At 38.2% G+C, this 22,661-nt stretch overlaps 1 protein-coding gene and 1 long non-coding RNA gene across 2 annotated transcripts; both read left to right on the top strand.

Annotated features, from left to right (window-relative positions):
- rhou (ras homolog family member U) lies at positions 1–6,177 on the top strand. The gene is made up of 4 exons (XM_004067248.4): positions 1–564; positions 1,037–1,095; positions 3,494–3,682; positions 4,453–6,177. Exons 1-4 carry the CDS (start codon positions 279–281, stop codon positions 4,738–4,740), a joined length of 822 nt encoding a protein of 273 aa, XP_004067296.1. The 5' UTR covers positions 1–278; the 3' UTR covers positions 4,741–6,177.
- Positions 6,178–17,939: 11,762 nt separating this feature from the next.
- On the top strand, positions 17,940–20,422 carry LOC110013365. The gene is made up of 2 exons (XR_002288512.2): positions 17,940–18,071; positions 19,890–20,422. It is a non-coding gene; the product is annotated as an uncharacterized LOC110013365 (long non-coding RNA).
- The last annotated feature ends 2,239 nt before the right edge of the window (positions 20,423–22,661 follow it).

The following is a 22,661-nucleotide window of genomic DNA, read 5'->3' as shown; positions in this document are numbered from 1 at the left end:
CGGGTCTGTCCGCTGGACGACAGGGAGAACCGACACACGCTGGGCTGGAACCAACCGCTCCTGCCTCGAAAAAAGTTTACTTCAACCGTACAAGAAATATGTGCTTTGAGTTTGACTCGACTCTCTCTTAAGTTTTCGTCTTGTGAGGAGAACCGACTTTACGGTCATGGAGAGGAAGCAGACAGCAGCGCGCTGTTAGTCGGCGGATCCTGGAGGAGGAATGGACGGTTTCATAGCTGGACGCACTCGAAAGGACTGAGCCTCCTGTCTGCACCTCCATGTCTCCGTCCTCTCCGTGCCAGGTGCCTGCTCGGGACAATGGGGGCTACGGATACAGGCACGCGCCTGTGTCACCCGCGCCGCCCGTCCCTCCGAGGAGGCTCCGGAGCCGGGATGGGGGCGCCGGAGGGAGGACGCGGCGATCCGGAGCAGACAAGCCGGAGAGGAGGTTGAAGTGTGTCCTGGTGGGGGACGGAGCTGTGGGGAAAACCAGCCTGGTTGTCAGCTACACCACCAATGGTTACCCCACCGAGTACGTCCCGACTGCCTTCGACAACTTCTCAGGTAAAGTCTGGAACTCTGTCTGAGTTTGGACCTCAACGCCCACTATACTGTCTAATCTAATGCATCTTTATTTCTGCTTCTAATGTTAGATTACTTTTTTTTTTAAATTTATTATAAAGAAATTTTAAAATTAATACCAATTGCTGTAGCTCTCAAAAGCAGAAAGTGTGAAAAATGATTAATCTGGTAGTTGAAACGTTAGTTTTCATTTTAAACTAATTGACCTGTTCATAAACATTATGAACATGAACATGTATGAACTTCATATAAGGAATACGGATATTGAGAATTATTAAGAATAGAACAGATAGTCCAAATCACCAGTTCCCCTTAACATTAACGCTAAAGTTACACTGATTTCTACCATTTTTTCTATTTTACCATATTTTTAAAGGTCACTTTCACCAGCTGAACTTTACTTGTGTGTTATTGACTTTATGATGTTTGTGTGTGTGTGTGTGTTTGCCAACAGCAACTGTGTCCGTGGATGGGCAGCCAGTCCGGTTACAACTGTGTGACACAGCTGGACAGGTCAGTGGTCTCACAGGACGCAGTCCCTTCATCAGCATTTCCTGTTGTTGCTTTCAGCTGGAGAGAACACCCTTTGGAGGAATTAGTGCCTCTTATCTTAGTGGCATGTGGAAGCTGGCATTCTTTTATTTTTCTTAATTCTTTTATTTTTATTATTATTATTTTCAGATCTATATTGGACACTTTAAATTCTTTTAATGGAAAGATTTAACCAGAAAGACATAATACGTGACAAAAAGGTTCTTTATAGCCATGGATCTTCCATAGTAAGTTTTATAGCCAAATGAAAAGTTCTTCATTTTACGAAAACTTTTTAATTCTTTAGTGAAGAACTTTAAAGCATTGAATAGCTCACCCAAAATATGTTGAAAACTATTCAGACACTCTTGTACTGTCATGTTTTGCAATATTGTCCAGTTTGAAAAAAAAAAAAAAAAAAAAAGTAGGGCATTGTCACACTGGACAGAGAGTCGACTTCATTTGGAGAGTGGTGTGAATGCTCTCCTGAAATCTGCTGCTCACCAAACAATTGAACAATAGTCGAGCAGATAGCCTGGTCACTTCACTTGCAAGTGAACCTTGGTGAGTGTCGGTGGCATTGGAGACAGAACAAAGAGGTGAAGTTTACCATAGGGAGCAATCTCATTTTCTTTTGTGTTGGTTTTATTTTACTTGGTCAGAAGTTAAGGCAAGACTTCCTAGAAGCAAGTGTTGTAACATATCCAGGTGGTTTGGTCCATTCAGTGTGAAAGCAAACCAAAGGAATGTGGGTAATAATGTTGCAGTTCCCTCCTACTCCTTTTTTTCCCCAATCTGGTCAGAAAATCAGTGCAGCTGAGATAATTAAACATGTCACCTTAACAGAGATTTAACTCATACCAATAAATAGGAATGCTGCTGCTGTCATTTACAGAAATCGCAGTACATGAAATGAAAATTTCACATTTTACAATCAAATATATTGTTTGAAATACTTTTTACAAAGGCAACTTTTGTTTTTTTCAATTCCAGACTTATATTCTGATAGTTTGGGTCACTTGTCTAGAAAACTTAACTCTGAGTCAAAATCTTTTCAACAGAGAGATGGAATTGTGTCTAAAGTTGAGGAACTCACTTTTGTCTCAAAAATGTTAAAAGATTCTTATCATAGAGGACTGCCTATTTGTTTAGAGTTAACATAATCAAATTTGTTTAAATGATGCCCACGCTTTTGCTGAAAATATCTTTAGAATATCCGCTTTTATAATAACATTACTAAAATACTTTTTGAATCCATATGGGTGCCTGCACATGTGGTGTTGTTCATAGAAACGGTTACTACAAAACTTTTTTTCTCCTTTTTTGTTGTTAAAATCTATTGTTGTGCTGAACAATCCTATTTTTCAAACTTCCTAATACTTGTGATATATCTCAGTGTTATGAAACCCCTAAATACTGTTTAAATGTTAAAGGGTTAGGAACGTAAAATGTCAGTCAAATGCATAAAATGACTTAGTAGGAAAAAATCCTATTCAATTTAATTTAAACAAACCTTTTATTCCAGGTTTATTCTGTCTTGTATTCACAAATCTTTAAGGAATAACAGGACAAACACATTCTAAACAAGGGAAAATGAACTTTCATATAGAGAAAAAAGTTATTAGATAAAGAACCACAATAGGAAAGACCAAAAAAAACAAAAGCAAAACAAACAAGATCTGGAATTGTGGTAAAAAGATGTGGGCCAATAAGTACCTTTAAATTGAAAAAAAAGAAAAGAAAAAACTCCCTAACAGCTGAATTATAGTGAAAGAGGAAAATAATAATGCAATTATATAATTTTACTTTGTAAAGGGTTGATTAAGTAAAAAAGGATGGAAACACTTCAATAAAAGTGAAGAAATCTGTACTACTGCTGCTTTTTTTGTTTTAGTTTTTCCCAGATCTTTGTGGAATGGCCTCTTTGCAAATCCCAAACTACTTCCACATAATGAATAAATATTTCCTGTAAATTAAGTTGTCTGTCTCGTAATTCATGCATTTGGTTGATTTTGAAACTCTTAAAGAAACGGGGCAGTGTTGGTAAACTTCAGGCAGACATCGTCATAGGCAGTCTTATCTTTGTTTAGCGTCATCTAAAGAGGAAGAGGCTCTCAGAAATTGTCTTTCCTGCTCCACCAGTGAAACTAAATCTGATTTTCCTCAGCTGCTTCCTCTCTTTGAAGATATTTAGCATCATATCATCACTCTTTTCCTCTTGACAACATGACGTTTTTTGCTTGGATACACAGTACTGAAATGGTCTTTTAGGTTATTGCCACACCTAAGACGCTGTCCCCATGCACACAAAACTGTCTGCTGAGCTTTCTCTATTCAGATTTACTTGTGGTGAATAAATTCCTGTCTTGTTCTCTTCAAGGATGAGTTTGATAAGCTCCGCCCCCTGTGCTACACCAGTGCAGATGTGTTCCTGCTGTGCTTCAGTGTGGTCAGTCCTGCCTCCTTCCAGAATGTCCCAGAAAAATGGGTACCTGAGATCCACAAACACGCCCCGTTGGTTCCTCTTGTTCTGGTCGGGACACAGTGTGATCTTCGAGAGAACGTCAAGGTGTGGAGTCTGTACTCATACATGTTTACACTGTCGAGAATCTAAAAAATCCTCCACAGAATGAGAACTTAATATAGAAGTTTCTAAAAACCAGTTGGTCTTGATTGTTTTTAAAATTGTGTGACTTCACTTGTAAAACATTTTCTTTTGATCTTTTTTGGAATTATTTTTTTGTCATAACCTAAAGTAAAATGTTTCATCTCGAATCCAACATTTCTCTTTATTGTTGGAAAATGCCACTGAACAGCATTAGCTTTAGTCACACTTTGTCCTTGAATGACATCCCTGCATTCCAGCAGTTTATGGGATTGTTTTTCTCAGGGATGCCTATGTAACCAAACTTTGTTGGTTGGACACATTTTGGCCTTTCATTTGAGCTGCTGCTGACCTTAGATTGGCAATAACAAGTGTACTGCTCCAGCCTTTTGGATGGGAAACCGAGAAAAACATGTTTTTCTTCTCAGGTTTATGTAAAACACTATGTTTATGCATAGTGTGTAAGAAAAAAGGAATAAGATTGTCAAAGGTATGCAAATATTACAAGACAAATATGTTGCTGGGTTATTATGACAGCAAAAAGTCACTTTGACTTGTTAAAAAGAGTGAAAGAGAACCAACGTCTTGATTTCACTATCCCAGTAATCCAGGACAGTTTACTTTTGTTCTTATATCAAATATTACAGAATTGTCTGCTTACTGAAAAATCACATTTTTTGCGTGTTTTACCAATAAGATCAAGAGGCTTAATGATTGACTCTTCCTCTCTCAAGGTCCTCATCGATCTGGCCAAGTACAAAGAGCGGCCTGTTGACCCGGCGGACGCCCAGGATTGTGCAGTGGAGATCGGAGCAGTGGCGTACGTGGAGTGCTCCTCTCTGACCCAAAAGAATCTCAAGGAAGTGTTTGACACAGCCATATTGGCCAGCCTGCAGAACCACAGCCCTCGAAATCCCAGGCGAGGAAAAAAACAAAAGCGTTGGACAAAGCAGAGGCAGGCGCCAAACAAGATGAAAAGACTGTCAAAGTCGTGGTGGAAAAGGTACTGTTGTGTGGCCTAGAGTCCGGTCTGGCTTCAGTTGTGTCTGGACTCCTGGTTTTTCCACCTGAAGGAGCCAGATGCAGGAAACCAAGGAAGTTTGATTTGATGCCGATGAGATTTACTACTGAGCCTCTCCTGTGTATTATTGGCCTTATTGGCATCAGTCAGTACGTTTTGGGGGACAACGTGCTGATTATTCCAAGAGTAACTTGGAAATGGACTTTCTAATGAATCCCTTCCACTAAATTAGGATTCATATGGATTTTTCTTGTTGCAGTTGTTGTGAACCAGACTGCTACAATGTCAATGTCAGCACTGGTGACCAAAGTAAAAACTGCATCTAGTCAGTCATGTTTTTTTTAAATGCATCTAAATTTAGAGTCCTTTTTAAAAAAAAACAACAACTGCATGAGCTTGAACTTCCCACAAACAAAACTTTCAACATTTTTTTCTGATCAAGCCCTGCCAGCATGCAGTTACTGTAAAGACGTTTTGTAACCAGACTATCTAAAGAAATGTACTAACTCCTCCGTTATTTATCCTGGGCTGCATCAGATTTTTATTGAACCTGCCTGTTAGTGTATCCTGGAATATGCCTCACTTTTTGCTTAATGAAAACAGGTTTTTCCTTTTGTCTTAAGACAATGACTTCTCATGAAAGCATAAAAGCACAGACTCTTCTGTGAACGCAAACTGTCTTAATTGACACATTTTTACTTCAAGCTGTGATAACTGTCTACATTCGCCCCATGCTGTGTGGCGTATTATAAGTGTTTGTGAGTGAATCTGAATCTAGAAAACATCTTTGATATGAAATGCAATTGGTTAAATTGAAATAATCTTTTTTTTTTAGAAGCGACAGCTTCCTTTCAGAGGTTCATGTTGCAAAAACGAACAGACACAATAAATCTGGTTCACATTGTGCTCTATGTAACATTGACTTATTGTTGTCTTAAACTGAACATGATGTTACCAGCATACTTGTTCAACCAGTTGTTCTCTCTATATGCTAATGTTTGTTTTAAAGCTTTTGTCAACCAAACCAAATTATATATTTTTTTATTATTTTTAGTAATAATGCCAAGAGTGGGGTTCAGCTGCCACTCACTCCCTGATTTATACTAAACTTTTTCAACTTTTTACTAAACCAAACACTGATACCTACTTTGCCTCAAAGCTCCTTGTTCTGGAAACTTTGAACCAACAAGGTCAAAAGTGCAACTAGACAAATTCCTGTCATGGACTTTAAATCAATCTGCACGTTTTGTATGCATGTATGGTAAAAGTATATAAGTATATAAAAAAGTTATTTTCTTTGTTTGCTGCAATGCTCCATTCACATCATTCAGTTTAGAGTTCCACTCTAATCATTTTTGATCTGTGTTCAAATTCTTCACAGTGGTCTTTTAATTATGATTATGTAGTTTTTAGCCAAAATAAAAAAACCTGTGTTGGATTTTCCTTGGACATAGTTTCTGCAGAGCAGCTTTAGTTCATTAGAAATTCCCCCTATGAGTTGTGGGTGGGACTGTTGCTGCAAAGTAAGCCTGTGCTCCCATCAACCACTTTGTTTAAACGCTCTCCCGCTAGCGCAATATCGGAGCTATATCCAGCCGTACAATTATAAGCCAGATTCCAGCTCAGAGGAGGAAAACGAAAACGAACATTGATCTATATGTCTGGAAGCGGATGCATCTGAATGTGGCCTGCTGATTGTAGTTTGTACATAACAACTACAAGCTTTTTAAAACAGGATTTTTTCGTCTGCTCCTGATTCACCACGATTTAAAAAAAGAAATACTCAGAAATGCAGTTTTAATTTGAATTTTCTTTATATCTGTTCTCCATCATGAGAAAAATGCAACAAAACACAATTTTCATTGGAGTGGGTTTTAAAAAAACAAAAGATTCAAGTGTTTAACATCTGTATTCTATAATACCATTTTATTTGTGATTAAAGGCAACTTTTACTTTAGTAATAAAAAAAATAAGACTTGGGATGTTTAGTAAACTGAGAGCAAATTAGAGTATTTCAAAATAGAGCTAGATACAAGAATAAAATCAACAAATTTCTAAACTCTTGGATATATTTTTGTTTAATTTCCAAGTTTATTCAACCACATTTCTATGAGTGTGTTTTCTGTCTTTCAAAGTCAAGACGTAAACATTTAGAAAAGATGTATCTGCTCTGATAACTCTTCCCGTGGAGCTTCTATTAATCTCTGCAAGAGCTGAGATTATAAACAGTGTTTATTAAAACCCGTCTTCCTTAAATGCTTGAGTTAAAAACTGAAGAAGACTGGAAGCTGTTTGGATGTTCAGAAGATGTTACAGCTGGAGCTCAATAAGTTCCCTGTGTCCGTGTCTCACTCCTGATAGCGAATGCATTGTAACTTTCTGGGGAAGAAGGCATAATAGCTGACTTGTCCTTCTGTTTGTGTGTAGACTCGGCTCATTGTGGAGTTAAGTGGGCTAAAGGTCACACACTCTTATGACAGCTTATTTCCTGTGTCAGGTTTTTCATGCAGAGAAGTATGTTTCTCGTTGCAGCTGTTTTCTGAAAAAGAAATGCTTCAAAACACCAGAGTGTAAAGAGAAGTGCCTTTCAACCCTCAGAACCGATTAAACATGTCTGCCAAAGATTTGATGGATTAACTAGCAGCTATGTTGATCTTTAAAGCCTGTTTAACCTCAGTGCTTTTTCAAACCACACAGCGACACTTGTGACAAACATATTTAAAAGCCTCCTGTTTTTTGGCCCGTTTCCTCATCTCAGGATCCACAGCAGCGTCAGCCCGTCTAACAAATGTTTGGACCTAAAACGTAGAACGGACAAGCATGTGAAGGGGGGAAATTGTATTTAAAGGTTGAAAGGGAGCATGTTCATTTATAGGTAGGTGTGGGATACTTCAACTTGTATATAGTTGTTTTGAGATGATTTCTTTGAGCGATCTGCTCCGTAAATACTCGGATGTGAGACACTACAGAATGTGTCTGGTTGGACATAAACTAAAAAATGGACAGAATTTTTTTCAAACAAGTGGATGACTTCAGCAGTTTTTGAGATCTTCAAACTGTCAAAGTTCAAACCAGAGTACAAAGAACAGAGGAGCTGAACCTGAAGACTTGTTTGTTTTACTGGCTTTGAGCACACCTGAGCTCACTCTCATAAAGACACTTGCTGGGAACCTCTCTGAAAACAGACCGGCTTGGCCTGAGTGAACCAGTCCAGTGTTTTCATTCAGCTGCATGCTAAAGCATAATAACAGATGATGCGCTGCCGCAGCCTCTAATTCTCTGAGAAAGTGAAGACTTTAGCCAGAGAAAACTTTTTTTTTAAAGACCTGTAAAAGAAATAAAAAGGCAAAATAGCAAATGCAACGTAATGGGGGGTTTTAGAGCTGGTGCACTAAAGGGGAACTGAGATTTAGTGTTTTTATAATTTGTCAGGACAAGAATAACATGGTAACAGGTTACAAAAATCAGCAAATTAAAGATGATTTATCAGTTTGTCTGGATAACAACAAGAAGGAGTAGGATTTCTCTTCTTGAAGGCAGCATGCAGCTTTGTGGGAGACTGGATCCAGACACTGGAAATGTTTTTTCATAAGGTTTTGGTCAAGTTCATGTTTCGGAATCGCCGTTCCTGTGAAGATCGAGGTACAACCATACTGCCTTTGAGAGTGCATACACATGCACACACACAGTGCTTTCACATCAGAATAGTCTAGCCGTGGTGCGATTAATTTGGTTTTGCTTCATCAATCACACTCTTGTAGAGGACCAAACCAAGTGGAGATGTCATGGAGATTCATTCGGGGGAAATACTATTTGAAATGAGCACTGACTGAAAAGATAGAAGAACACAAAACTGGCTTGTTCTGCCAGTCTTTAATCTTTTATTGATTGGCAACCTTTTCTTTACTCAAAATGATCCTCTGCCATGGACTGTTTTTGGTTTACTTTGCTCTTTCTGTCTGTTTGCGTTCGTACTGTAACAAACCACACCAGCGTTCCCCTACAGATAAACCAACTCCATGGGAGGGACCAGGAATTGTTGATTGGTCATCATTCAGATGAGCATTCACACACCTGACAAACAAAGTACATTATATTAGAAAGTAAATAGGAATAACATTCTAGACAGAAATCGCCCTAAAAGACAGCGAGTTCGCAGAACAACTCCAGACTGAGTCACTGTAAACAAACTGTTTCCAAACTTTGTGGTTATGCAAGAGGCTGACTGGGAAGGCCGTCATGTGTCATTTGGTAGGGGGTCTGTTTGTGCTCATGAGCAGAGCAGGGGTCATGCCTCATCTTGGACTGGAAAACAAAGCCTTGACACTCTTGATAATATTAGGATAGTAATGAGATGACAGACTTTGTTCTGCCTAAATCCTCTGTTCTTTGCCTGAAACAGATCATCTTCCTGTTGGATAATCTCATACCGAATTGGTGAAAATATCTGATAAAAAGCCTGTCTGTCTTGTTGTCCTCAGTTTACTGAAACTGAAGTGACGGTGACGCATTTAGCTGCAGCTTCGCTGTAAATTCTTCAATATGTGGCAATGTATTGACGCTGCAGTTTTTTTTAAAGCTGCTTCCCACATAATTAAGATAAATGACATTTTAAAAGTGTTACCACAGCCCTGCAGCCTTTTTTTATTGTAACACATTCCTTATGCTTGCACTTGTTTTGTCATCTGCAGAAAGATTGTCTCTTAATTCCACTATAAATTTGACCAAGAAAAATGCTATTATGCTGCAAAATAACAACACTTTTTAAAAACTTTTAAATGGGAATTATAAACAAATTCATTCAAATTAAACTCATGGATAGTCCAGTATCATGTCAAATGACTGATTGTTCTCCAGTTTGTATATAGCAGAGGATTTGCTATTTAGATTACACTTTTGCAAAGATGAAAAACTTTAGAAAAACTATAATTTACAGTAAAAGGACACAGAAGAGAAAAGAAAATGTTACCTTTGTTGGATCACGTTTGTGTTAAACCTTTCTTTTTGTCTTTTCATTTCAGCCTTACCAGCAGGATTACATCTAGCCTTACTTTTGTGCGTGTGTGTTTGTGCACGCGCGTGTTTTAAAGTTACATAATATTAGGAAGAGCCAGGGTGACATCAGTGTTGACTCTTTACGGGCAGCGCTGATATACTATCCTCACTTTCCTAACAGGCTATAAATCCAGTCATTGTGTGCGGATAAGCAGCTGCTGTGGGTGATTTTATACCTATTAAAGTTTAGTGAAAGGCTAGATAAGGCACTGACTGACTGCTGACACAAACAAAAAGAAAGAAGTGTAACAATGTTAAAGAAAAGTGTTCTATTGGGGATAAAGTTATTTTTTGATGAACAGAGAAAGAAGAAACAGCATCAATGGGTTATAATGCAAAAAAAACCCCACATTTTTGTTGGAGAACAAAAATGACTAAAATCAATAAAAATAGCAAAGTTACACAATAATTAAACCATGTTAGAACACAAAAGACCTGATAGAACAAAAGAAATTGCAGGTTACTTCACGTATAGAGTTTTTAAAATGTGTCTGAATTAAAAGATCATTTCAATACTTTGACTATTCTGTGTGCACCACAAAACAAAAAGGCAGAGACTGGAGTTTGAACTTGATTCCTCAAAAAATGATAAAAAAAGAGAACAAAATACATTACAACAACTAATGCATGGGGGAACCAATCTTTAATTACCAGCAATCCAGACTGCAAGCATTGGCTCATGGACTTTTGGTTTGAAATTGCCCAAATATCTGCAAACAATGTAAATATTAGTCAGATTTGGAGATATTCAAAATATTAACAGCTATTATGGTGAATAGTCAGGTGGCCATAGCCAGTGAAATCACAGAAAAGTATTCAGTTTTTTTTTTTCCCTTAAGCCATTTTTGATGTCGTACAGCGTAGCTTTAAATTCTGTTTTCCTCTCAGTTTGTCTTTAATTGGGAAATAATTCCAAGTTGCCTTCTGGAGCTCGTACCGCCGGTGTTCATTTAAAGAGTCCAGGCTTCAAAACAAACCAAACTGACAGCTTAAATGTCCCCAGAGCATAATTTCCACTTGGATGTTTGAGTTTCCTGTATCAAAGGATGCTAGCTTGCTGTTAATGCTTTTCTCACATGTTGACAATTGTTCATATCACACCGGCCTTTTTGTGGTCTGATTCCGGTAACTTTAACTCTTATCTTAATGCTAACCAGATTCAAACGAACTGACGTATTCTCCTGGAATGCATCTCGATCAAGTAAAGCTACTCCCTGAATTTATTTTATCTCTGCATACAGAGTTTTAGTAGTTTTTTTCAAACATTGTGTCATCTTCTATCTCCATTTTTCTTACCGTATTTTCCCATTAAACATCCTCTGATCTCTCTTATTGTCTGTGTGCTTAAACAGATTGTTCATTTGAGCAACCTGGTGTTGGGGTGTTTAAAAGGCTTCACTGTGTGTTTCTAAAGTTATGTTTAGAGTTGATCAAGTGTGCCTCAGGATATAAAGCAAAAATTAGACCTGCAAATTTCATTTCCTTCAAACCTGCAAGAAGATATCATTACTTTTAGAAATTCGCAGCAAGCTTGATGAAAAGGATTTATTGCACAACAACCGAGCATAAATTGCTCAATAAGTGATGTAAAGCGTTCACTGGAAAATAAAAGCTTTCAGCCATAAAGCGCGCACAGCAGCTGCAGCAGATGTGCCCATGGCCAGTTTACAGGAAAGCTTCGGTTTTTAAATAACAAAACCGATTTGGCGTCTGTCTGCTTCTAAAATCGAAGGGGAAAAAAACACAGCTAAAGAAAATAATTTCTGAGACGGGCGCTTTATATTATTACCAAAGAATCTTTTATGCAGGTTTTTAAATAGTCTTCATGACTAAAAAGGCTGATATTTTGGCTGGAAATGGATTTTGCTGTTTGGATGTGAAACCACAGACAGGATGTGAAGTTTACGAAGACACGTGAACCTGCAAAGCCACACAGGTGTTTTCACTTAAGCTCGTTAAAAGCCCAGCGCCGGCTGAGAGGGTTGGGAGAGACTGAACCTCATGTACTGATGATAAAGGTGTAATTTGTTCTGCTGCAGCAGTGGAACCCAGCTTAAAAGAAGCACTGTGATATTAATCAAATGTGCAGTACACCCACACAGGCACAATCAGAGTGCAGTAAGTGAACACACATGGAACTTTACTGTGGGTTTTTGACTGTTTATTACGTGTATGTTCAATAAATATAAGTCTTGTATTAAGCTGTCTAGTTGCACATTTGAATGGAGCTTTTCATAACACGCGTGTGTTGTACCAGCTGAGAAGGCAGTCAAAATTACTGCTTCGGTTGACCTGATTCCAGCCAAATATGGGACAACATTTGAGTGGGACAAGTTCCAAAACACACAGGTAATTTATGATTCTGATGTAATGTCTGACTTATGACATAAAACATTTTCTTTTTATTGCAATATTACACTGGTTGACTTTCTTAGAGGTACAGGTTCCTCCAGAGTGTTTAACATCATCCTAATATGCAGATTGAAAAGCAACATTGACTGTTCTGCTGATTCATAAAAACAGGTTACTTCGTCATCCTTTTTCTGACAAGACTGTGACAACACAACCCATGCTGCTCATTATCCAAACGACATACACCCTTTCTCACCCAGGTTTTAATCCAGATATAATGAAACCTGAACAGAAATATGGAAACTGGAATTATCAGTCTGAGATTCAAAATCAGGTTTGTTGAATCTCTTAAACCGTAAATCTTAAACAGAGGATGAGGTGTGATCTGATAGCTGGATTTTATTCAGGCTGGGGCTTTGAGTGTAGAGACTGGTTTTTTTACTTGTGTGTCTGGGTTTTCCCCAGATATTGCAGATTTCTCTCACAGTCAAAAAACAAGAACACATAGGTTAATCAGTGATCTTGTGCAGGTAAATGTTCAGGCTTTTTTTGTTTTGTTTTAGTGTGGCACTGATGTGCTTCAACTTAGTCCTGGTGACAACTGTGACCATCCATGTGACCATCAGGACAGATTGTGATGGATGAACTTAAAGACCGGCTCCAATGAAAATGATATTTTTGGTGTTTTTACCATGTTCTTGTAGCATTTTTCTCATAATGGAAGACATGTATAAAGAAAAATATGCATAAAATTGCAATTCTGACTGTTTTTTTTTCCAGATTGTTGTGAATCAGGAGCAGAGGAAAAAGGGCATTCGGAAAAGCCTGTAGGTGTGATGTAGAAGCGGTACGACAAGCCACAAGCTCCCTGCTCTGCTCCTTTCTGATTCATCCACTTGCTGACAAATAAATCTATTAACTCGCCTGAGCATCTGTCTCCCAACTATATGGCTGTATTGCTTGGATATTGCTTGCAATTTTTGTTGCATCCTTAATGTTAGATTGGGATTGTGAGGTTTTTTTAGCTAGCAGGAGAGCATGTCAACAGATAGATGTTGGGAGGTGGGGGCACTGGGACTGCTTTTTCAGATAAAAATTTGATCAGAATAGGTTTTCATGCCAGGTTTGATCACATCTGAATATTTTAAAACAAGAAAAAGGTCCCAGGATCCCTAAGGACCTGCTGCCATCCAGGAGGATCAGGAACACAAACGTAACTTCTGCTACTGGTTTGGACAGTGTCCATAACACCACAATAACAAAGAAAATGAACATGTAATAAATGATATCATTTAGTAAAATGTATCACATTCATGGCAATATTTTCTGTATTTGACACACACACACATCCACCTACACACAAATCACACTTCTGGGAAGCAAATTAGTAATGGATCTAGCCTTTCACACTAGATGTAAAGAGCTGAGACACACATCAGCAGACATACTGGAAGAAACCAACAGGTTTGTAGCAAAAACTTTTATACTTTGCTCAGCAGTGTGAACCGACACCCAGCTGAGCAGGACACAGACCCGGTTTTGTCTGTGCGGATTCAGAGATGCTGCTTCTTTGCACCCCATCGTAGCTCTGTGTTCTCTAACAGTCAGAGATGCGTTGCATTCAGAGCTGGTGCTTAAACTTTTCCCATGGATTGTGGGTCAGGTATAACAACAACAGACCGGTGTGTTTTTGTAGAAGCAGAGAAAGAGATGAGTTCAGAGACTGAGCATTAAAGGAGATGGAAAATACCTAACAAAAAACTGTACTTCTAAAATAATACAGTCTTAACAAACAGAAATTATCTGGGTATCATTTATTAGTTTTTCCTTTTATTTGGAGGAATGTCCTGGTTCACAGGTGTCAGGTTTTTTTTTTCCAAGCTTAACGTCATTTTTTTCATATTTAACTTTGCTCACAGAGAGACAAAAATAAAAAATGAAGATTAGAGTAGGAGTCATAAGACAGCAGTTCATATGATCAAACTATGCCATGCATTGACCGCAAACTTGACACTGCTGTTTCAGCACACTTTCCAAAGCAGTCACAAGATCAAACAGCTCAGGGCTGAATCCAAATCTCTTCAATCACAAGACCTTGAAGGGAGAAAATTTCTCTCTTTGACAAATAAAAAGTTTCTATTTGTCTTTGTTTAAGTTTCAGTGTAAATGGGCACATCTTTAAAAAAAAAAAAAAGCAGTTCAGTTCAGTGCGCAGACTAACTGTTGATTTCAGAAACATTTTCTCCTTCGATAACATTTACTGATCTCCATAAATAGTTTGACGACAGAATTCATTTGAGCCTACTCCTCCTACCCCTCCAACTCAACCAAATCAGGTAACGCTCTGTTCAATTTCAGAATTGAGTCTGCATCTTTCTTACCTGGTTAACTTGATTATTAGAAGGGAAATTGAACCCGTCTCAGGGTTTAAATGAAAGGGAAGGAAAGAGACACAGGTTATGGTTGGTTTGTGGAGTAATGACTTGTTCTCCAGCTTCCCGAGAAACTACTCCAGCTTTTTTGAATCCTGCAAAAATATTCACATAAAAACACATTAAAAAAGTTCTGCCTGCTGTGAACTGGTTTGTATTTTTAGTGAGACTCATTCTCTTGCTCATGGACCAAAAGTAAATTTAGGACAATGAAAATTTACTATAATTATTGGCCACACCCTACTTTCATTATACAATCTTCATGTTTTTCAGCAGTCTCCTGGCCAGTCAAATAGAATTTTAAATTTAAAGTTTAGCTTTGTGAACTTCTTTTTTCTTTTTTACAAAGCTCTCCCCTAAAAACTATTGCAAACAAATAAAACCAAAGTCACATTTCTATTTAAGGAAAAGAAAATATTCTTCTACCAGGTACAAATGTTATTTAGAAAAAGTCAGGATTAGAAACACCTTAAAACACGCTTCTTGAGAAGAATCTTGATAAATCCCTGAAGTTATCTAAACTTATACACACAGGAGAACTAAATTTCAGAGAAAAACGTTAATAGACCCTGCTGTGTGCCATCCTGCCTCTCGTGAGTCATTTGATTCATGATAGCCAGACATGAAAAAGTCCTTTGGCAAGTCGGTCTCACTCTCAAAAGATGGTGAATATAAAGGCTGTAGCTTTCAACTTTGTTTATTTTTAATAACAATAAAGACTGTCAATTAAAAAGAAAAAAGATCAACAATTTTATGGCAAGCTAATTGTTCAAAAACATTGCGTTTTAAAATTAGTTTAAATCTATGTACAATCATTAGCTGGGATTAGCTGCAGTTAAGGTGGAAATGATTTCATTCTTATTTTAATTTGACATTTGATTTGAATAAACATCTTGTCTTGATTTTGTTACCTGACAAGTCTCTCTTTACCTTTGATTTGATTTGATTTGATAAACAAATAAATCCCCTCATTCCCCAAATCTAAAAACATACAAAACCACACTTAAAATTAGTATTATGTTAACCTGTTTTTAATTTTAAAAACAGTAAATAAGATTTTAGAAGCAAAGTTAATAACTGCATCCACTTTCAGAACTTTTTAAATTACATTTCTTGAAATTATTATTTAGATCTGATTTAGATAGTCTGTGTGATCTACACCAGACTCTGAAGGTCCAAAAACAACACGTGAGATTTTAAAGAATTTTTTATAAACCCGGTTGGAGATCTACTCCTTTCTATGACAAGATTGAAGCTCTCTGATGGATATCTTAGACAAAAGGGAAAGACCAAGACTGAGTCAGTGACGAAACAATGGAAAAAAACAAAGTAAATCCGGATATGTTTAGTAAAGGGTGATTTTAATGTAGAAGTTAAAAGTAATGGACACAGAAGAAGGAAAAAAAAGTACAACAAACCACAAAATTAACCTATACAGTTACACATTAAAAAGTTTTTGTGTCTTTGTGGGATTTCAATCAGAGACTGGGGTCAAGGGTGAATTTCAAGCAGAGAAAGCACAAAAGATGAGGAAACACCAGATGATGTAAGAGCTGCAGTATGTCTGCTGATCAGATAGAGGCTTGTTTCTCGTTTCCTTTATCTCAAGCTTAAAAGTGTTATGTGTGTTTTTTGGGCTAAACCTGTGACTGTGTGAGTGTGTGTGTGTCAATTATTGCGTTCATTTGAGGTTCATGTGAAATGAGGGGCATTGATAGACCCAGAAGCAGCACAAAAGCCCAAGTCAACTAAATCATCTGATCCTTTTAATTTACTTTAAGCACAATTTGTTCCTAAGAACAAAAATATATTTTAAATACATCACTTGGCATCACGACTTGTAGGTTTTCCAACCTGTCACAATAAAAGGTTGGATGATCACACGTGAAAACCACACTTTTGTTGATTTTTTTTTGTAACTTTGTGTTTTAAAATTTCACCCTAAAGAAAGCTTTAGCATTTGATGTGTGTACTTACTGAGCTCCACACGTACAAGTCTGTGCAGCATCTGGGCTGCTGTTATAAAGGAGAAAACTGAAGCTATCTGCCCAGATGGAGGCTGATTTGAATAATATCTGGAAGATCTCACTCCTCTACTTTCTTTCTCACGCACATCTCCTCCAGATAAAATCCAAAATGGAGTTTTTTCAGCAAAACCAGAACAGAAAAACATGTCACGTATATAAAGTTTTATGTCCTCTCCTTGTCTAAGATAAGACTTTAAATTAATGCAAATGGCTCTCTTAGCTATAATTTTAGATTTAATATGCAATTCTGATCACCTGGTGTGTTATGATTCTTTCTGTCTTAGCAAATCAAACCAAAGTTGATTTGTATATCACTTTTATAACACAAGGTACTCAAAGTGCTTTACATTATAAAATGTAAAAACAAAAGAAGAAGAGAAACAAATATGTAATTAAAAACCGGCACACTGCCCCCCCCCTTACACACAAACATACACATATACTCACTCGCTGTGATTAAAGACAAACCTGGCTTTGTACTGAGGTTGGGGAAACGATGTTTTGGGGTCCTGTCCACATCAGTGACACCCCACCCAGGTTCACAGAGTCCACTACCACAGGACCCCCCAGATCCAGACAAGGAGCCGGACCTGAGAGATCCCATTGCAGCGACCCCGCTCACTAAGAAGGGTCCATCACCGATGTGGAGGATCCCTCGGAGGAAAACAACTGGAATTGCAGTTAAATGTAAAAGGAATAAAATACAAGATAAAAAAAATTAAAAAAGAAAATAAGTACATAAATCAACCTTAGTAGACATATAAAATGGTAAAAGTGACTAAATACATTAAAATGAACAAATAAATTGATTTAAAAAATAAATTAAGAAATAGCTATATACACATACACATTTTATCAAATTGATAAGAGAAAATAAAAATATCCAATAAATACCTAAATTTAAATTGAACCTTGGGGGACCCCACAACTGATTTCAAAAATCTTTGAGGAGCATGTATCCATACTTACATAAAATCTTCGATCTGTGAGATAGGAATAAAACCACTTCATAACGCTACTAGAGTTGCCCAAACCTCTCAGCCTGTTGAGTAAAATACTGTGATCTACTGTGTCAAATGCAGAAGTCATATCCAGTAGTACCAGGACTGAAAGTTTCTGAGAGTCTAGGTTGCATCTAATGTCATTTACTATTTTTACAAGGGTCGTCATGTGGTTTGTGTCATGGTTTGGGTTTCTTTTGTCTTGGTTTTTGCTTTATTTCTTGTTCTGTCATGTTTGGTTCTGTTTCCTGTTTTATTTTGAAAGGTGTTCTGTTTTGTCATGTTCCTGAGTTTTACTTCCTTGTCCCTATCTGTCCTGATCTTGTTCACCTGTGTCTTGTCTGCCCTGTCTGTATTTAAGTCTCGTCTCTCCCTTCCTCTTGTGCTGGTCCATTAACGTCACTAACGTCTTTAAGGTCGCTTTGTCCCTGACTCCCTTCTTGCCATGTTTCATGCTTTGCCACAGTGAGTTTAGTTTTGTTATCCTGCTCTGCAGCGCTTTTTGTTTGTGATTAAACACCTTTCCTTGGAACCGTGTGCCTCCTGCCTCTGCGACTGGGTCCTACCTGCTCACCAGCCTTCCCCACCTGACAGTTTGTCCTAAAACCAGACTGATATTTTTCAAGAATGTTATTCTTATTTGAAAACTCACTGAATTGGATTAAAACAGTTTTTTTTTCAATCATTTTACTTAGAAATGGTAAGTTGGATACTGGACGATAATTGTTATAGTTGTTTGGATCTAAGTTGGTCTTCTTCAGATGAGGCCTCACCACTGCTGTTTTAAAGGCAGCAGGGAAGACACCAGTCTGAAGAGACCAATTTACTATATTTAAAAGCTCAGACTCAAAAAGGTCATAAAATGTTTTCTTCAACGATGTGGGGATTGGGTCTAAAAGGCAGGTGGTTGGCTTTAACTGGGAGAGAACTGGGCCAAGTGCCACAGCGTCAACCAGGAAAAAACTTTCCAGTGTTTCCTCCGATGAATCCAATGCTATAGATTCATTAAAATCAACACATTTGTGAGTTAAAAGACTAGACCTAATAGCATTTAGTTTACTCCTGAAGTGGTCTGCCAAACTCTCACATGTAGCATCTGATGGTGCTATGAAGGACCTCTGAGAATTTCTTCTAGTTGGAGTGTCTATTGTTTTAAAGAGAAATTTAGGGTCATTTTTGTTTTGTAGGATTAAGTTTGAGAAGTTTAGGGTTCTAGCTTTTTTTATTGCATGGTTGTACATCTTTTGCTTTTTTTTTTGAAAATGACATGATGTACAGTTAATTTCGTTTTTCTCCACCTCCTCTCCGCTCTCCTGCATTTGCGTTTCATGGCTCTGATCGATTCGTTTCTCCAGGGTGCTGTAGCTTTAGTTTTCACCGTTTTGGTTTTAATTGGAGCTACAGCATCAATGGCTGACTGCAGTTTGTTGTTAAAAGGTTCAACTATAAAATCACATGATGCAGGTAAAATTTGAGCGGGAGTTTGATGTAAAACTTTGATGAAATTTGATGCCACGTCAGGAGTAATGTAACGTTTCCTCACAGTTCTCGCTGGAGCTTCCTGTCGTGTAAAACTGGTGATGTTAAAAAATATGCAATAGTGATCTGACACAGCCATGTCAACAACAGGGGACACAGTGCAGGACAGACCATGGGTTATGACCAATTCTAGAGTGCGCCCCCTGCTGTGGGTAGGCTGTGTGACATGATGTGTAAAATCCATGCAATGCAAAAGGTTAAGAAACTCATTTACATGTGCATCACTATCTTTATCCACATGTAGGTTAAAATCACCAGTTATAAGAACTCTACTATATTTACAGTGTATAAATGATAAAAAAAATCAGAAAATTATTTAATAAAACAGGAGGGAGGCTGTGGTGGTCTGTAAACAGTAACACATAAAATAGGCGGGCTGTTAAAAGAAAATGCATGATGTTCAAATGAGGAGTAACCATTTCGCGTAATGGTTTTTGTTGCAAATGAGTCACAAGCACTCAATGCTTGATTTATCTCCCCTAGTAGAAAATAAAAAGTTAAAATTTAGTGGGGAAGCCTCAGTGAGAACAACAGGAGCATCAGTACCAGGCCAGGTCTCAGTTATAAAAAAGTTAATCTATGTTGTTATCTAAAATGAGCTCATTCACAATAAAAGATTCATTTGAAAGAGAGCGAATGTTTAAAACAGCAAACTTTAAGGCCGTGTGTGAGTGCAGATGGATTGATTCATCTTTTTTGTCCGGTAATAAATGTGTGAATGTGATGAAGTTAATCTGAATCTAGGCAGCGGGCCCGACGCAGCAGGACAAGCGGGAGTTGGCGGTACACCTGTTGCGCGAGGGGCAGCGGCCGATGAGGGGGGCGAGCCGCCAGGAAGAGGAGAGGTGGCGGCGCTCATCGCAGCACCTGCCGCGGGGGGAGACGCAGCGGGCTGTGAACGTGACGCCCCGGTCGGGACCGCAGATGGAAAGCTCGGATTGTTTGATCCCGCGAGGACGTGGGTTCCGTTCGTGAGGCGGCGGGTGTGTCAGGGCGTCTACTCACTGCGTCTCACGAGCTGTCGACGTTTGGCGGGCGATGAGCCACCAGTATGCAGCAGCAGCCATCTCAAACCCATAATCAATGAAAATTACATCAATTTTCATTGATTATCCTTAAATATTTTAGCCTTTGTTTCTACTTTAAATGTCTTCTTTAGTTAACTCTCCAAATTTCTTTTTCTGACTGATGCTTGTTTGTAAGCAGAACCATTGAAGAAAGAAAGAAAAAACTCACTCTAAAAAAGGACCACAAATTAATAAATGACTCAATCTGTATATTTGTCACATTTTGAATAAATGAGCAACTGTGGTAGTAAAAAAAAAAAACTGAAGTGAAATTTTGGAGCCAATCTGAAGAGGTCAAATGTTGTCAAGAGTCAACGAGTTCAGACAAAGTTTACACAGAAAAAGGAAGCCCAGAGGAAAAGAGAGATCACTGGACAGAGGAAGGAAAACGTGAGCTGGAAAGAAGAGGAGCCGTGTGGAGAAACATGAAAAAAGGGCACTGGAAAGGTGACAGGGACACTAGGAAAGAAGAAAAGAATTGTGGGAGTATTCTCCAACCTATGCTTCAAGCTCAGCGACATGCGCATTATCAGAGGATGTGTCTGCTGCTGACACACTGATGCATCCTGTCAGCAGCAGAACAGCTGACGGTGACATCTCCTTACCTTCCCTCTGTGTGCGTCAGCAGTAAGGCTCACTCTGATAACGCAGGGGTCTTGGCTTCTCCATGAATGTGCACATTTGAGTATGTGACCCTGATTGCTGGATGGTGTTTGAACAGTGGCAACACCCTTCAAAGGAATTTCTCCATTTTTTCAGGCTAAAGCTAACTAAATACATGTTGCTGCATTTTTTTTTTCCATTCAGAGAAAGAGACCTTTGTGTACCTGGAATCTGATGAACAGTCTAAACAAGAGATAACTCACAGGAAAAGGGTGACAGGCTGCCAGCAGGGCGCTCAGCCTCCATGCACCTGCTCAGTCACATGAGCCAAACTGTATCAAAACAGATTTTATTATCATTTACTTTGAATAAATTTTGTCTACATGCAAATGATGTTAACTCCCCTTTTGGTCTGATGTTTTTTGCTATGTGGCTGCTGAAAGTTCGATGTGGCAGTAATTTTGAAGTTGGATATTGTTTTTTTTAAACAGGGCTTGGGAATTTGATTTATTTTTCCACAACTCAATGGATGACCTTCACATGAATGTTATCTAGGGGAAACATTTCCAAGTGCAGTTCTTAAAGACCTGAGACAAGATTAAAATGTTGACATAAACTCTATTATTGTGAACCGTCAAGTTAGAGTCAGAGGTCAAGGGGACCCAAAAACAGAGGTCTGGCCTCTTCTTGCATTGTTATTCTACCCCCCCCCCCCCCCCCCCCCCCCCCCCCGTGATCATCCTCCAACTTCCTTAACCCCCTTTTTCTCCCTTTTGGTTGGTACCCTTACCCCCGTCTCTAACATCCCCATTTCTTCTTCTCTCTTCCTCTTTTTCGCGTGGTCCAAGAAAAAAGAAAATAATCAACATACATTTTCTATACACCTTGTGTGTCTAAAGATTCATAGACTCCTATTGTAATAGTAAAATCTGTCCAACACAAGAAGCCTTTAGCTCTTATCTGTTTGCTGTTGGACAGGACAAGTAAAAAAAAAAAATAGACATAGGTCTGCAACCCTAAAAACTCAAAGAGCCATTCGGGTCAATTTCTCACCTAACACAACCCAGTGAGAATCATACACTAGAACGCATTTATCTGCATTTCTATTGTTGTTACTATTATGATAAAAATAAATAAAACAAACAAAGAGATTTTTTAATGAAATATGAACGAGTTTATAATTTTTGACAGAAATTTACATGACTTCCTTTCAAAATAAAAGACACCCTGTAACACATAGGTTCATCTCAGTGCAGCAAATGTAGTCGTAGGTAGTTTAATGGTTGCAGAAAAAATAAAAAGAAACTAAACTAAATATGGTTTAATATATCATTGTTGGTGCTTCTTAGCCAGAAATTCTTAAATCTATCAAACTAAAATGAAATCAGAGTTAATTCATCTCTTTAACTGTTTGTGAATAAAGTTAAATAGTGTTTGACTTCTCTTTTTTGTTTTGCTTTATGTGTTGTATAGTCTAAAAACTGTTTTTTTTAATTGGAAAACATTTTCTTCAAGCAGAGAGTCACAAAGGAACAGATTGCAGTCCCCCGCTCTAAGAAAAGGTTCAGATCAAAACCTTGCATTGTGGCATACCCAGAGATCTAGACAGTGCTGAAATCGCAGGTCTGTGCACATTTTGGAAGAACTTCAGACCAAAAGCATCAGAAAACAGCCATTCAGAAACTAACAAGTGGATTGTTTCGGTGCTCCAAATGTCCTCACGAGTGCCAGCTAAAGGATGGAGCAGCACCTGACATTATGGTTTTTGCTGGTCAACCACAGGTTCTCCATCTTCTTGCATCCTAGACCGGTCATGAACTGATACCGTTTCTGCATTTCAGCTGCA

The sequence above is a fragment of the Oryzias latipes genome, chromosome 3, assembly GCF_002234675.1.
Source record: "Oryzias latipes chromosome 3, ASM223467v1".
NCBI lineage: Eukaryota > Metazoa > Chordata > Actinopteri > Beloniformes > Adrianichthyidae > Oryzias > Oryzias latipes.
This window is presented reverse-complemented; position numbering and strand designations above follow the sequence as displayed.